We start from the raw sequence: 13,354 nt of genomic DNA, 5'->3' as shown, positions 1-13,354 counted from the left end.
CTGAACAAAACATTTAGGTCTCATCCATGAAATTGTCTAGTCCAACAAGCCTATTAGAGTAGGAAGAATCATAGAATCATTTCGGTTGGAAAAGACCTTCAAGATCATCGAGTCCAACCATTAACCATGCCCCCTAAACCATGCCCTGGAGTACCCTGTCCACTCGCTTTTTGAATACCTCCAGGGATGGTGACTCAACCACTTCCCTGGGCAGCTCATTCCAATGTTTGACAACCCTCTCAGTAAAAAAATTTTTCCTAATATCTAACCTAAATCTCCCTTGACGCAACTTGAGGCCATTTCCTCTTGTCCTATCTCCAGACACCTGACAGAAGAGACCAAAACCCACCTCACTACAACCCCCTTTCAGGTAGCTGTAGAGAGCGATAAGGTCTCCCCTCAGGCTCTTCTTTTCTAGACTGAACAACCCCAGATCCCTCAGCCGCTCCTCATAAGACTTGTGCTCCAGGCCCCTCACCAACTTGGTTGCCTTTCTCTGGACACACTCCAGCAGCTCAATGTCTTTCCTGTAGTGAGGCGCCCAAAACTGAACACAGTACTCGAGGTGCGGCCTCACCAGTGCCGAGTACAGGGGAACAACCACCTCCCTGCTCCTGCTGGCCACACTATTTCTGATACAGGCTAGAATCTGCAAAGCCTAATTTGGGGAAGAGTTTTGTTTGTTTGTTTTCAGTTTTTCTCTGCTTCACAGAAATGTACTTGAAGATTAGGTCTAGTCAATTGAAGAAAAATGCCCAAATGCCCAAATAATAAACAGATTTGCTTAATCAATACTGCGTGGATCTAGAATCATATAGACAGTCTCTGTTAAGCTCTATACTCTCCAGACATTAGGAGTGAGAAACTTACTTTACATAGCTTTCCAAAGTGCTTTAGAGAGCAGTAAGAATATGGGTAGTGCAATAAACATGACATCTGTGGAATAGTTAGCAACAGTTTGTACTCATTCTTTGAATGTTACAGCTGGGATTTATATGTGTGCAGAGAGAAGAGGCAAGGAAACTGTCATTTATCCTTGTAATTTTTGTGGTTACCTCCCATGCAAATGAAAACAGAGTAACCAGTAACCTTAAAGGGAGAAATCACATTTCTACTTATTTGGACATTACTGAAAATTGTGTACAATATGTTTGGGTTTGGAGCAAAATCTCCAAAGAAAAAGATTGTGTGTGCACAGTGCAGCAAATGCAGAAGGCCCAATTCTTGTGCTCAGAGGGCCTTTAAAATAAGTGAGCTAACATTTACTCACCTGAAAAGAAAAGCTGGCTACAGAGGAATTTTAAAATATTTGTTTCTCTGAGAAAGGCATCATAAAATTAGCATGAAATAAACCTGTCCCACACGTACTATCTATAGTTCAATTATTCTAATTCAAATCCAGTATTTCTGCTATTAGTGTACCAGAAATAAAAATATGCTAGAATGGTATAGCAGAACAATAGGGTTTTGGTGAGATTCCATTTCAGACTATTGCTTCATTCTGTTAGTTTGCAGAAGTCTTGCTTTAATTCAACAATTTATGAAAAAACAGATGCTCTTCTGCAAGGACTTATCAAAAGATTTATTCTCTTATCTCATGCACTTTGATATAGAACCAACTTCTACAGAAGAATAATTTGGAAAGATAACTTCTTTCATACTGCTTTTGCAGGAGAATCACCAATAAAGCTAGCATTTCAGAGCCAACAAATGCTGATAATTCCTGAACCAGAATTAGATTTCTTTGCAGCGATCAAAATTGCAGTATCTTCAAAAGCAAAACACCGGCAACTGCCAAACAAAGCCTACAGTGAGATAAATGGTGATATTTTCACAAAGTACTCTAACAATCATCATTATTATCATTTTCAGAGACCCCCTCTAATAGAAAAAGTGTCTTCATTGTAACACTTTGCAATTTCATTGGGTAGACAAGAAACTAGTTAGCTTGTAGAGACTGAACTGCCCTCTTGCACAGATCCATACAGCTCTGGTCTTCAGGAATAAATGCAATTATGTTTAACAATTGTAATAAATAACACATCTGTGACCTGAACTCATGTTTCTTGCTTACAGCAGCCATTCACATGCAACATCAGGTTGGGCAGTCATGCATAAATTCTGACTCAAGTCATTTCCCTTCAGCCAGCAGGCCTGGTGCTGAACATGATTCATCCCTGCTATCTGGACTCATCAGCATGTGTAACTCACCTGCTGTTGGGATTAGAGTGTTATTTATACTCTGTACTGTGGCAACAAATAGGAAAAAAAATTTTAGGTTTGGGTTTCTCATGTATTAGGTGATATGCAGACATACGATAAAGAAGCTAATCTTTTTCCCAAATGAATTTGCAGTTTAAATGCCAGACAGGGCAGTAGATAAGGCAGGAAAGAGAAGAACGGCAACAAGAAAGTGTCACATATGGCTTTTTAGTCCTTTCATAAAGATAAATAGAGACCTTTAGTTTCCAGGGTTGTCCATCTGTCCTCTTTTGCCACTGTATGCATTGATATATAATAGATAATATTTTTTAAAATTCATGGATTCATATTTGTACCTCTGGATTGGATTTCAGGGCTTTGATTACTGTGCAGACTCACCAATGAATGCATGTCCTTTTTTCTCTCTTTTTCAGGGGGAACAGCTTCCAGACAAAAGGGCTTTTTGGGATGCATTCGATCTCTGCATTTAAATGGACAGAAACTTGACCTTGAAGAGAGAGCTAAAATGACACCTGGTGTTAAACCTGGGTGTCCAGGACATTGCAGCAGTTATGGTAACCTGTGCCATAATGGAGGGAAATGTGTGGAGAAGTATAATGGTTACTCCTGTGATTGTACCAACTCAGCCTACGAAGGACCTTTCTGCAAGGAAGGTAGGCAGCGAGCTTTTATCCTAAGTCCTTAATGGTCTCTGAATTACAGCACAGTTTCACCATGTCAGCTTGGTGTCCCCCATGTTACAAGAAGGTGTTCTAATATCAGCTGTCCCTTCAGCATTACCAAGTGTTTATCTGAAGCAGGCTATAACGCCTCTTTTTGTTGACTTCGGTGATGGCCTCAGAAATTAAAATTGTGTTAGTTGTACTATTAAAGTTACCAACTATATCCCACTATGATTCCTGTATTCAGTTGCATGTAACTTGGCCCAGCCATTAACAAATAGGGCTGAAATTTTTCATAACAGTTGTCTGCCCATGTCTGAATGTTCAGTTTGCTTGACTTTAAACCTCATCCAGCTTTGTACAACTTAACAAGATGTTGAGAACTTCTCTTTGCAGAGTTTTGAAGCAATGGTGTGACAAAAAGCGGTAGTCTTTTTATGGTTTTTTTTGCCATTCCTGTGACAGCCCATCCAAATGTTAAGAGATTTTAAAAATAAGCGTGAAGCATTCAGGAGAAAACTGATTTGCATGGTTTGGTCTGTGGTGAACGTGTCCTCACTGAACCTTTCTGGTGGCTCGTAGGAGATGTTACCAACACCAGAAAAATGAGCAGGGCAAATAAAGAACATCCAATTTAGATGGCATGGTCTTTGGGAGAGGAAGGAACTAGCAAAACTACTGCTCAATAACAGCAAGGTGCAATGTGAGTGTTTTAATTTCCATGGCTGCCCCTCACCTCACAAACGCAACAGGTTTACTAAGTGGGCCGCATCTTCTGCTGGTGTAAATTGGCTTAGTTGTAATGCAGTCCACGGAACTATGCTCACTTACATGAGCTGAGGATTTGGCACCAATGCCATGAGAAGCATATCAAATAACCACATAGTGTCCTGTTAGGAGATGCTGCTGTAGAGGTGGAGGTGCTTTATTGGAGAAAGTACTTGCAGTCAGTCTGTAGCTGAAGATATCACCATTCTGACTTTACTGTGCCTCACATTAGAAAAAACTGCTGTTATCACACCTGTGTATTTCATGGCCAGACTATGTTGTGTTTATTGAAAACACAAGCATGAGTTCTCGGGACCTGAGAATGCACAGGTAGATGTTTCTCTTCTTTTGGAGCTACCAAAGACAGCTTGCTATACTGGCTGACTTTGGGTCAATGTGTTGCTTTAATAATGACTTTGTTTAAAAAGGAGACTGGAAAGGACAAATACATTGTCTTTACTGTTGGGGGAAGACAGAGAATATTGCCTTACATGTCAGCTGTCAGAAGATGGTGAACCGAGCATTTATTTGGCTGACAGACATTTTGGTCTGTTCCATCTTGTGGAGCTCTGATTCCAGCACTAAAATAGTTGAGTTTGAGGCCTGTCTCCATACACCGTCCTTCTTTGTGCCAGACAAACAGACAGTAAGGAAGGACACACTACTCGTCCAAACTAAGGGACTGTTGATGTCAGCTGGGTCAGGGGCATTTTGCAGTGTTCTGTTTCTGAGGCAGGCAGTTTATGTCCATGCCTGTCTGGGAGATCTGAAAATGCAGTAGCTGAAATTATTCCCTTGGTTTATATATGCTTTCAGAGGTTTCTGCATTATTTGAAGCTGGCACTTCCATTACCTATATTTTCCAAGAACCTTATCCTGTCACAAAAAATGCAAGCACCTCAAGCTCTGCCATTTATGCGGATGCTGTCATGTCCAAGGAAAATATTGCATTTAGCTTTCTTACGGCACATACTCCAAGCCTTCTGCTGTACATCAACACCTACTTTCATGAATATTTGGCTGTGATTCTCTCCAAGAATGGTAAGTACTCTTGATTTGATACCAAAGGGAGACCAGTGTAACTGTGTTAAGTTTTTTGTGAGAAAAGTACAGAATTCTGCACTGATTTAAGTTCATTTCTGTGTCTGCAAGTTTATCAACTTCATGGTATTCAGTTCATGCAAATGGCTATCACTCTTGTTTATGTCCCTTTATTTGGCATTCAGTGCTACACTTGCCTAGTCAGTCTTTGAATAATCATGTTGTTGGGGCTTAGAATGTGCTTTGACTTTCATTTGGCAAGACTGTACAATAGCAATTCCCTGCTATTTATTCCACACTGAGATCCATTAGGCCTCCAAAATAAGGGAATGAGAAATACCATGAATGTACAAGAATACTTGGTGCAGAAATATATTATCATTTTATCATTTGCATTTTGTCTTGGCACACGTATTGCTCTTCACTGGGTTGTTTCAATGGAATATGGCCAGTGTGTCTGAATATTAAAGCCAGAAAATGTCAAAGTTTTCTAGGTTCACTAACCAAAACATGAGGTGTAAATCCATTTTCTATCAAAAGGTACGTGGTGTGAGGACTTTATGAAAACATGTAAAGATTTTAGGGCCTATGTCTCCTCTGGCTCCTGAGTCCTTGCAGTGCTTTCAGAAACTCATTCCAGACAAACATCATGCTAGACAAATGGGGATGTTTGAATTATTCAACAGTTATCAGGCACTGGAAGTGATGAGTAAGCATATTGGTGAGTCACTAGCCCTTGGCAGAACAATAGAAAGTTAATGCTATGTGGTTGTTGTAAATGTACATTTGACCAAATGACCCAGACCACTCTGAAGCATTGCAAATTCCAAAATAGCTAAGCTTTCAAACACTGTCAAATGAAAATATAAGGAAAAAAAAAAAAAAGGTTTTACTTTTTATATGGGATTTGCAGTAGTTTATCTCCTGGTTGTGTCATGTGGCTAGTGTTCGGGCTGGCATGGGATGAATATCCAAATCTCTGGGAGGGACAGCTGGGACAGTATCAGCCTGGACCCATCTCCCCTAAGCAAAGCCGCAGCAGGGCAGTGGGACTACTGAGGAAACACTCTCTCCTCTCTCTTCTCACATCCAGTCCAAGATTTCCATCTCTGATTTGCTCTGGGAGGCAAGTGTTTATGATTTCCAGATATATGAATATTCTGGTATGTAGCTCCAGGGTGGCAGAGGTTAGCTCTTGCTGAGATGAAACCTTGGAATCTACTTCTCAGTTACACACTCAGGTCTCTTGATGCTACTCAGGCAATTGAAAATAGCCCTAAAGTGAATGAAAATGTAGTATCCATTTAAATCACCTTTACTGCTGCCAGAGTAGTGTAAAATGACCTTAGAAACATGAGTCAGTTGACTTTTATTAATGAAATACAACCATAAGCAAGCTATAATTGTGAAATTCTGGAAGGGGGGACTCTAATGGTGGTTGGGGAAGGGGTTGTGATCAGGACACCAGGATCTCTTGTAGCAGCTCAGCTGGAGCAGAGGTAAGCCTTGCCCAGCTGCATCATCTGCAGATCTCGGCTTTGGTTCAGATGGAGACAGGGACTCTCAGTACTTCTGGAAATTAGGTGGAGCAGCTCTCACCACACTCAGGCAATTTAAACAGTGGTGCTTTTCTCAGATCTGTTCCTCTTATTTACTCACTTGTAAAATGAAGATAACAGTAGTTTAGAGGGTTGGGGAGATGTCAGGCTCCAAAACTCTGTACTATAAAATGTAGCACTATACGCAAAGAATTATTAAGATAACTAGCTGACCTTGGTTAACTCCTGAAAGTCTCTCTCAGGGTTATTCTGTGCATGCTTCTGTGTCATTCTTTCAAGAAAGTCATTTCAGTCATGTATATTCTCTGCCTTTTGTCCCAAATGTAATAATTTTTTAAATCTCATATCCTCTTATTTTTTAGTCTTGTTGGAATTGAAATTATTCCAATGAAAATAATGTTCAGATATGTTACTCTTTCTTCCTCCAAGAGGTTTATGCTTGCCATAAAGTTACTGGACTATGAATAACAATGTCCTTTGTAGCATTAAAAGTGAGCGCGATTCCTTCTCTCTTTTTGGCTCATTTTCAAGGAATCTTGCTGAGTCCGACAGTGTATAGTAGGACCTAAGCAGGTCCCTGCTGGATAACTGATTGGTTAAATAAACATTAGGCTCATGGTGAAATAGGAATGGGCATTCTCACTTAAGAGTTGAGCAGTAATATTCTTTGCCATAATCCCAAGACCCTTTCCACTTGTTAAGAAACTATATTGAAACAGTCTATGTATACTTTAATACTTCACCTTTTGTAAGTATTTTTCAAGCTGCTGCTCATGTATCCTGTTATTCCTCTTTTCTATTATCCACAAAATAACTAGGCAAATTATTAGTTAATTAAAGTGACAATGAGAAGAGTGTTTCTGATAATTCAGAGTTTCTGTGTTAAATATTTAACATAAAAGAAGTGAAAGTGTCTGCAAGGCTTATTCATGGTTAGACTATATTAAAAGGGGCTTATATAAAAGTGAACTTGTATAGGCAGCTATGGTCTAGTCCAGTCAGGTGTGAAATGTTTCCTGTAAAATCAGTTGGTTTCAGTAAAATCAATAAATAATCACATTTAACCCCAACATACTTTGTACTGTCAGTCTGTAAAGAAGATCATATCATTAGAAGATACAGTACGTATTGATTGAGACACTAGAATTCTGGTAGTAAAATGATTCATTTAGAGTTACCCAACAGGCCAATGTGAGGTCTGGGAAAGGAAATGAAATCTCCTCATGCCCACTCATGGCTTCACCCATCCAGATCAATGCTGCCCACACAGAAAGCCCTTCCAGTGCTTGAAGCCTTAGAGGGCAGGTGGTTCATGAATAAGTTATGGCAGATGTTGGGTACCACCGTACGTCAATGTAGAAGCTACAATTCTAAACCTATACAGATGACCTCCTTCTATAAAATGAGATGCTCAGTAGTGCCTAGCAGGTAATATTTCTAAAAACAGTTCCCACCCAAAGAACTTATCTATATCACAAGGTTGTTCTTACCTCTGATCAATCGGCTCATGTCCTGGCAGCTTATGGGTAAGTTTTCGGAAGTTGATGTTCTTAAAGATGACTTGGGGATTCTTTCTGCCATTAGTTAATACTTACACTTCTAAATCATACATGTGCCTTTGCAAATTGTATGCAATAACTTAGCATTGTCCTCTTCTCCCCAATCTTACATATTGTAGCCATGGATTTTTAAATTATGCATATATATAGATGTGTATGTATTGTATATAGATGGATACATATACATGTATATAGATGGGTATGTATATGTGTATATAGATGGGTATGTATGTAAAGCTCCCATAGTCGCATTGATCCCACATCCAAAAGATTAGCAGTACTGTAATAATTGGCCGTGCCTTTTTAATATCAGTGCTGTAGGAATTTCAAATCATAGTGCCCATTACTAAGAGACAGAAAATGGTTAAACATCTCTAATTAGCCTTTTCAGTGTGTCAGTCCACAGAAGTTATTCACATCATGGGAAGCTACTGCCAAGAAAAAAAATAGTTTTTTCTTTCCCAGGCTAAATTTTCGCTGTACATTTTTGCATTTACATGATTTCACCAAGTTACCAGTACCTTAGTATTATTATCTTTGCCTTCATCCCTAAAGACAATAATTGATGGGAGAGAAAAATGTTCAGAAAGAAACTGTTAGTGCTTTCTCCACCCTTCCTTCCCCCCTGCAAGTAATCAGATGTGATATGAATATGATGAAGTATATTGTCCAGAAAATGTTTTCCCAAGTCTTTGATTCTCAGTGTTGTTGTCTTTCTCCATGGAAACAATAAGATTCCTAATCTAGAAAAAAAGCAGATAGAGAAAAGAGATAGAATCTCAAACTATCCTAGAGCGATTGAAAAATTATCTGTATTTATTATCTGATCTCATAAGAAACTAACAATTTGAGTCCTTTTTTTTCTTTGTTTCTATCCAATACCTATTACCATCACAGTGAGCTCAATTCTCAATTTTTTTTGGAAAGCAAGACTGAAATTGCATAGGAAAGGTTAAAGACAAGGAAAAAGGCACAGTTAAAAACAAAGGTACAAATGAAACCAGCTTGAATAATTCTTCTGTTAGGTCTCTGATGCTCAGAATATAGTAGCAGGACCTAGATCAACTCCACTGCCCTGTCCTATAAGGTCTTGAAATCAGCTGATATTTGAAGTAAATAGGAAAAGAAACAAAAATCTATAATAGAGGTGAACTGAATTAACACTCTGCAAAAAAGAAGCAACCGTCATCAGCGAGAAGCTACTGATTTTTTTCTTTTTAGTAAACTAGAAATCTACTGTAATCTCCTCCTGTCTCTAAGTCAGAAGCAGCCTTTCTGTTGAAGGCATGTAAATTCTCCTTATTGTTTTTGTCTTGCAAGTCTGTTGAGTTGCATCTCCAACAATTTTTCTCAAGCAAAACCAAAGCTTTTGTCATTCAGTGGTAAAGAAAGGCCAAAAATATAGTTCAGTCTTTGGGGCAAAGAATCTTTTGATTCTGTTCATGCTGCAGACTCTGGAGTTCAATGGGGCAAAGCTAAAATAATTAGGGAAAATAGGACTTACTGAAGCACCAGGGTGGGTTTGGGGGGTGATTTTGTTGTTTCTTTTGCTTTACCACCTTGCGTGTTTTAGCTTTGGGATGTGGGTACCACACGACATAACTAACTGCTGCAGAATGACCCTCTAGGCTATGCTATTGCTAGTGCAATTGTCTTATCTTTTGAGAACACCTTTTGGCTTACAGACTTTCAACACCCATTGAACAACCTGCACAATTTATGTGACTGAAGTGGAAAATGGTGCCAAGGTTCAGGTATAGTTATTTTTAAAAGATCAGGAGCAGGAAAGTGAGTCATGTTGGGAAGTGTGGGAGACAGCTTTGTTGAGGAGACTAGTTTTTAAGCAACTGTCTGTGAGTGACTGAGAATTGTTCCCAGTCTATCTCTGGTTCACAGCCATTAAATGATTTCATATGGCAGATTGGACTATATATCATCCAAGTATAATGTCAAGCAATTGTTGTAGTAGGCCTTGAAATCTTATGTTATTTACTGAGTGAGGGGCCAGTGAGATTTAGGTCAGGAATGGTGAATGCAAAAGAAATTTTCCCCAGTTGCCTGTAGATGGAAGGCTGGTTGTGGCACCATGAGTAGAAAGGGTAGGGGGGCAGATCTCCCCATCAGTTTCTTTATGTCAGTAGAGAAACTCCTGTAGTGAGAACCATCTCTGGCCTCTTGGATGATTCCCTGTTGTAAGCACGCTTCACAGAAAAGAGGAACACTGATTAGAGTTTTCAGTTCAAATCCAGCACTAAAAAATCTTTGAGGGAAGAGGTGGACTTGGCGCCCAAACCCAATTTTCTTTGTTTGTTTTAGCATATGGCACTCTAAATCTCTAAGTGTTCAAAACTAACTTGAAAGGAGAAGCAGCCACAACATTCAGCCAAGGACTCTGGCACATTTCTTTATCTGCCTTCCAAGAGAAGAGAACTGAAAGATCTGTCTCATTAGCTGAATTCATGGACATGTTTATACTCGTGAAGATCATTTTGCCATACTGAAGTGTCAAGAGATGTTCTGGAAACCCACAGGGAAGAACAAGGCAACTGTAATTGGATTACATTGAGCAGGAAATGCTGAGCATGCAGTTAATAATTGATCTGTGCTCTGCATATATACAGACTGACTTTGAACTTACTGGTTATCTGGCATAAAACCCCAGACCACAGCCTGCAGATAATCAGCTAGGAAGAAAACATACATTCCCATTTGCCTGGAGGAGATGTTTATCTCCTAGAAGACTTAAGTTCCTAGTTCACATTTTGCAGTTGAAAAGTCATTTTTATTGTTGGATTTCTGTGGAGCTGTCCTGAAAGGTGTGGGAAGGAAGGACAGAAGGTCACAAGCTCCTATGTTTTAACGGATGCTGCAGACATATGTATATGCTTTTCAATAATTCTGAAATGAGGGTCTTTTCAGAACCCATTTTACCAAAACCCTTTCCCCTGAGGATTTTTAATAGTCATTTTTCAGTCATTCTTAAATTGTGAATTATCTATGTTGTGGACATAGAGAGCTGTGTAGTGAGAGCTGCAGTCCAGCAGAACTGCTGGCTCAAGTGCTGCCTTGGAGCAGTGTAGCTGTTTCCACACAACATAGAGCCCAAGCTAATAATATTTGGAAGAGCCAGCCTGGGTCCAACCAAACATCCTTCTCTATCTTGCTTGTAGTATCCCCTATTAGCATGGTAATTTTTCCTGTAACATATCAGTTATGCTGGCCGGATAACGAAAAAGTTACTTCATCCTTCTTGCCTGATGAAATTGGGTGTTTATGCCTTAGTCTTTGCAAGTGAGACTGGCCTTCAGGAATCCCAGGTCCAGACCAGGGGAAAAATCTGGAGCAAGGAAGATGTATGCTTGGTGGAAGAGGATAAGATCAGGGAATGCTCTAAGCAAACTGAGCATATATAAATCCATGGGCCCTGGAAGGATGCACCCATGAGTGCTGAGAGAGATGGCAGATGTCATTGCAAGGTCACTCAAGAGGCAATGGGCACAAACTGAAACTCATGAGGTTTCATCTGAACATCAGGAAACTTTTTTACTGTGAGAGTGACTGAGCACTGACACATTTTGCCTGGAGAATTGTGGAGTCTCCATCCTTGGAGATACTCAAAAGCCATCTGGACATGGCCCTGGGCAACTGGCTCTAAGTGTCTCTGCTTGAGCCGGGAGGGTTGGACAACATGACCTCCAGAGGTCCCTTCCAACCTCAACCATTCTACGATTCTGTGAAAGATTGCAGAAGTATGGATTTGAAGGTAAAGTAGTGAAAGTATATATATATAAGCATGTATTTTGCTACAGAAAAGTCGTCACAATGCTACCATTATGTGGTTCTTGTATTAGGATTGTTACTAAGTAAATATTTCATCCTTCCTCTAATTTTCTCCATTAGATGACTTAAGAACACGAGTCAGTTCTCTGTATGCCAATGGTTGTGGCTTGTTATGAAAATTCAAATATTTTCCTTATGAGTTTGCTATAATCAGGAGAAGGTCACTGATTAAAGGATCCAACTTCTCCAGTCACAAAGGCTTGCATAACCTATGAAATAGGTAGTGCTTAGATGGACTTACTGGTCAGAGGAGCAGAGCAATTCCCAGAGATTCATGACCAGCCAGGCAGTGTCTATAGAGCTCAACACAAACATGGATCATTAACCTCAGAAAGCCATTAATCCACAAAGTTCTGTGCTGTCTTTATTATGAGTTGAGAATGAAAAGGAGTTTTGAGAAGTGAGGCATATGATTATTTTTCTCTAGTTTTATTTAAAAGATTATTGCTCGCTCTCCTGCTCCACAGGCATCATGTAGTGCTCAAATTGATTGTTTCTTTTTTTCTGTACAGACCATCTTTTTCAACGTTATCGTTGCTGAACATTATGGTTATTTGTTAGGTCAGCGTGAAACAAGTCCTTGCTTGAACAGGTATCTGTACTGCCAAAACTGAAACAGGAATGGTTGAAAGATATTAGGAAAAGAATGGAAACAATGAGCCAGGATCTTGGTGAGGGCAGCTTGGTGTGTATTCCTCAGGGACTCAAAACGGAGGATTTCTGTCTTTTTTGCCTGTGAGCTGTTCCCACAGAGTTAGTGATGATGCGTAATTTACAAAGCCACGTTGAACTTTTGGAATAAAATTCATAGAATGGTACTTTTTATTTCATTCACTGGGTGAAGAATAAAAGCTCTTCCTGCCAGCCTGGCTGCTACTCTAGTCTTAAATGAAAAGTACAGTGTGAGATGAAAGCCCGGCAAGATTCTTCTGAATACAAAGGTGAGTAAACCATAGGGCCTACTGAATGTCTGACCATGAGAAGACTAATGGCATCCAGTGTGTGTTTAAAAACAGGGGGAGAGATCTGAGCATCAGATCCAATAGTATAATACAGATAGCTTTTGTTAATTAAGGGTCTTAAAGTGACTTTTACAGTTCCAAAGGTATAGGTTAAAATTTACCAGAATAAATCTCACCATCAGAAAGCAGGTAATTTCAGGGAGATTTAACTCATCTGATGCCCTCAGCTCCTTCCTTCATCTTTACATTTAGTCACCTTCAGGGAAAAAAGATAATTAATGTAGCATCACTTTGTAAAAGAAACAGAAACCAGTTCCTTCACCAAAAAGAAGTATCTAGGAATAGAGAGAGAATGATAATGACTAATAGCATTTTTTTAAATCGCTGCTCACCCAGAGGTTTCATGTCATTTCCCAAAGGATGTTAACATTCATCTAGTTCACCAATGGATAAACTGTGACACAAAGAAGGAAGATGATTTGTCAGCAGTCATCAAGCTGGTGGATCCCAAACTGTGGCAGTGTTCTGTCCATTGCCTCCAGGGTACATAAATACACTACTGTGTATGTTTACCCATGAGCTAAACTGGAGAGACAGTGTTTAGTATTATTCCCCATCCGTGGGTTAGCCCTGTTCCCATTTTAGGCCCTGCCACATCAGCATGGACATAGGCTGTTTTGTTTAGACAAGTGTTCCCCTTAAAACCACTGGAATAAACTGGAATAAACCTCTGTGTTTAA

The 13,354-nt window shown here is 39.6% G+C and overlaps 1 protein-coding gene across 3 annotated transcripts in view; it reads left to right on the top strand.

Moving 5' to 3' along the window:
• Window positions 1-13,354, top strand: part of CNTNAP5 (contactin associated protein family member 5) — a 316,013-nt gene that overhangs the window by 268,610 nt on the left and 34,049 nt on the right. For all 3 annotated transcript variants that reach the window (XM_052792720.1, XM_052792721.1, XM_052792719.1), the window contains exons 18-19: window positions 2,637-2,876; window positions 4,470-4,694. In XM_052792720.1, coding sequence (XP_052648680.1) covers window positions 2,637-2,876; window positions 4,470-4,694 — 465 coding nt within the window. The remainder of the gene's footprint in view (window positions 1-2,636; window positions 2,877-4,469; window positions 4,695-13,354) is intronic.

The sequence above is a fragment of the Harpia harpyja genome, chromosome 7 (assembly GCF_026419915.1).
Source record: "Harpia harpyja isolate bHarHar1 chromosome 7, bHarHar1 primary haplotype, whole genome shotgun sequence".
NCBI classification, from domain to species: domain Eukaryota; kingdom Metazoa; phylum Chordata; class Aves; order Accipitriformes; family Accipitridae; genus Harpia; species Harpia harpyja.
The sequence above is the reverse complement of the archived record's forward strand: the minus strand, read 5'-3'. Positions and strand labels throughout refer to the sequence as shown.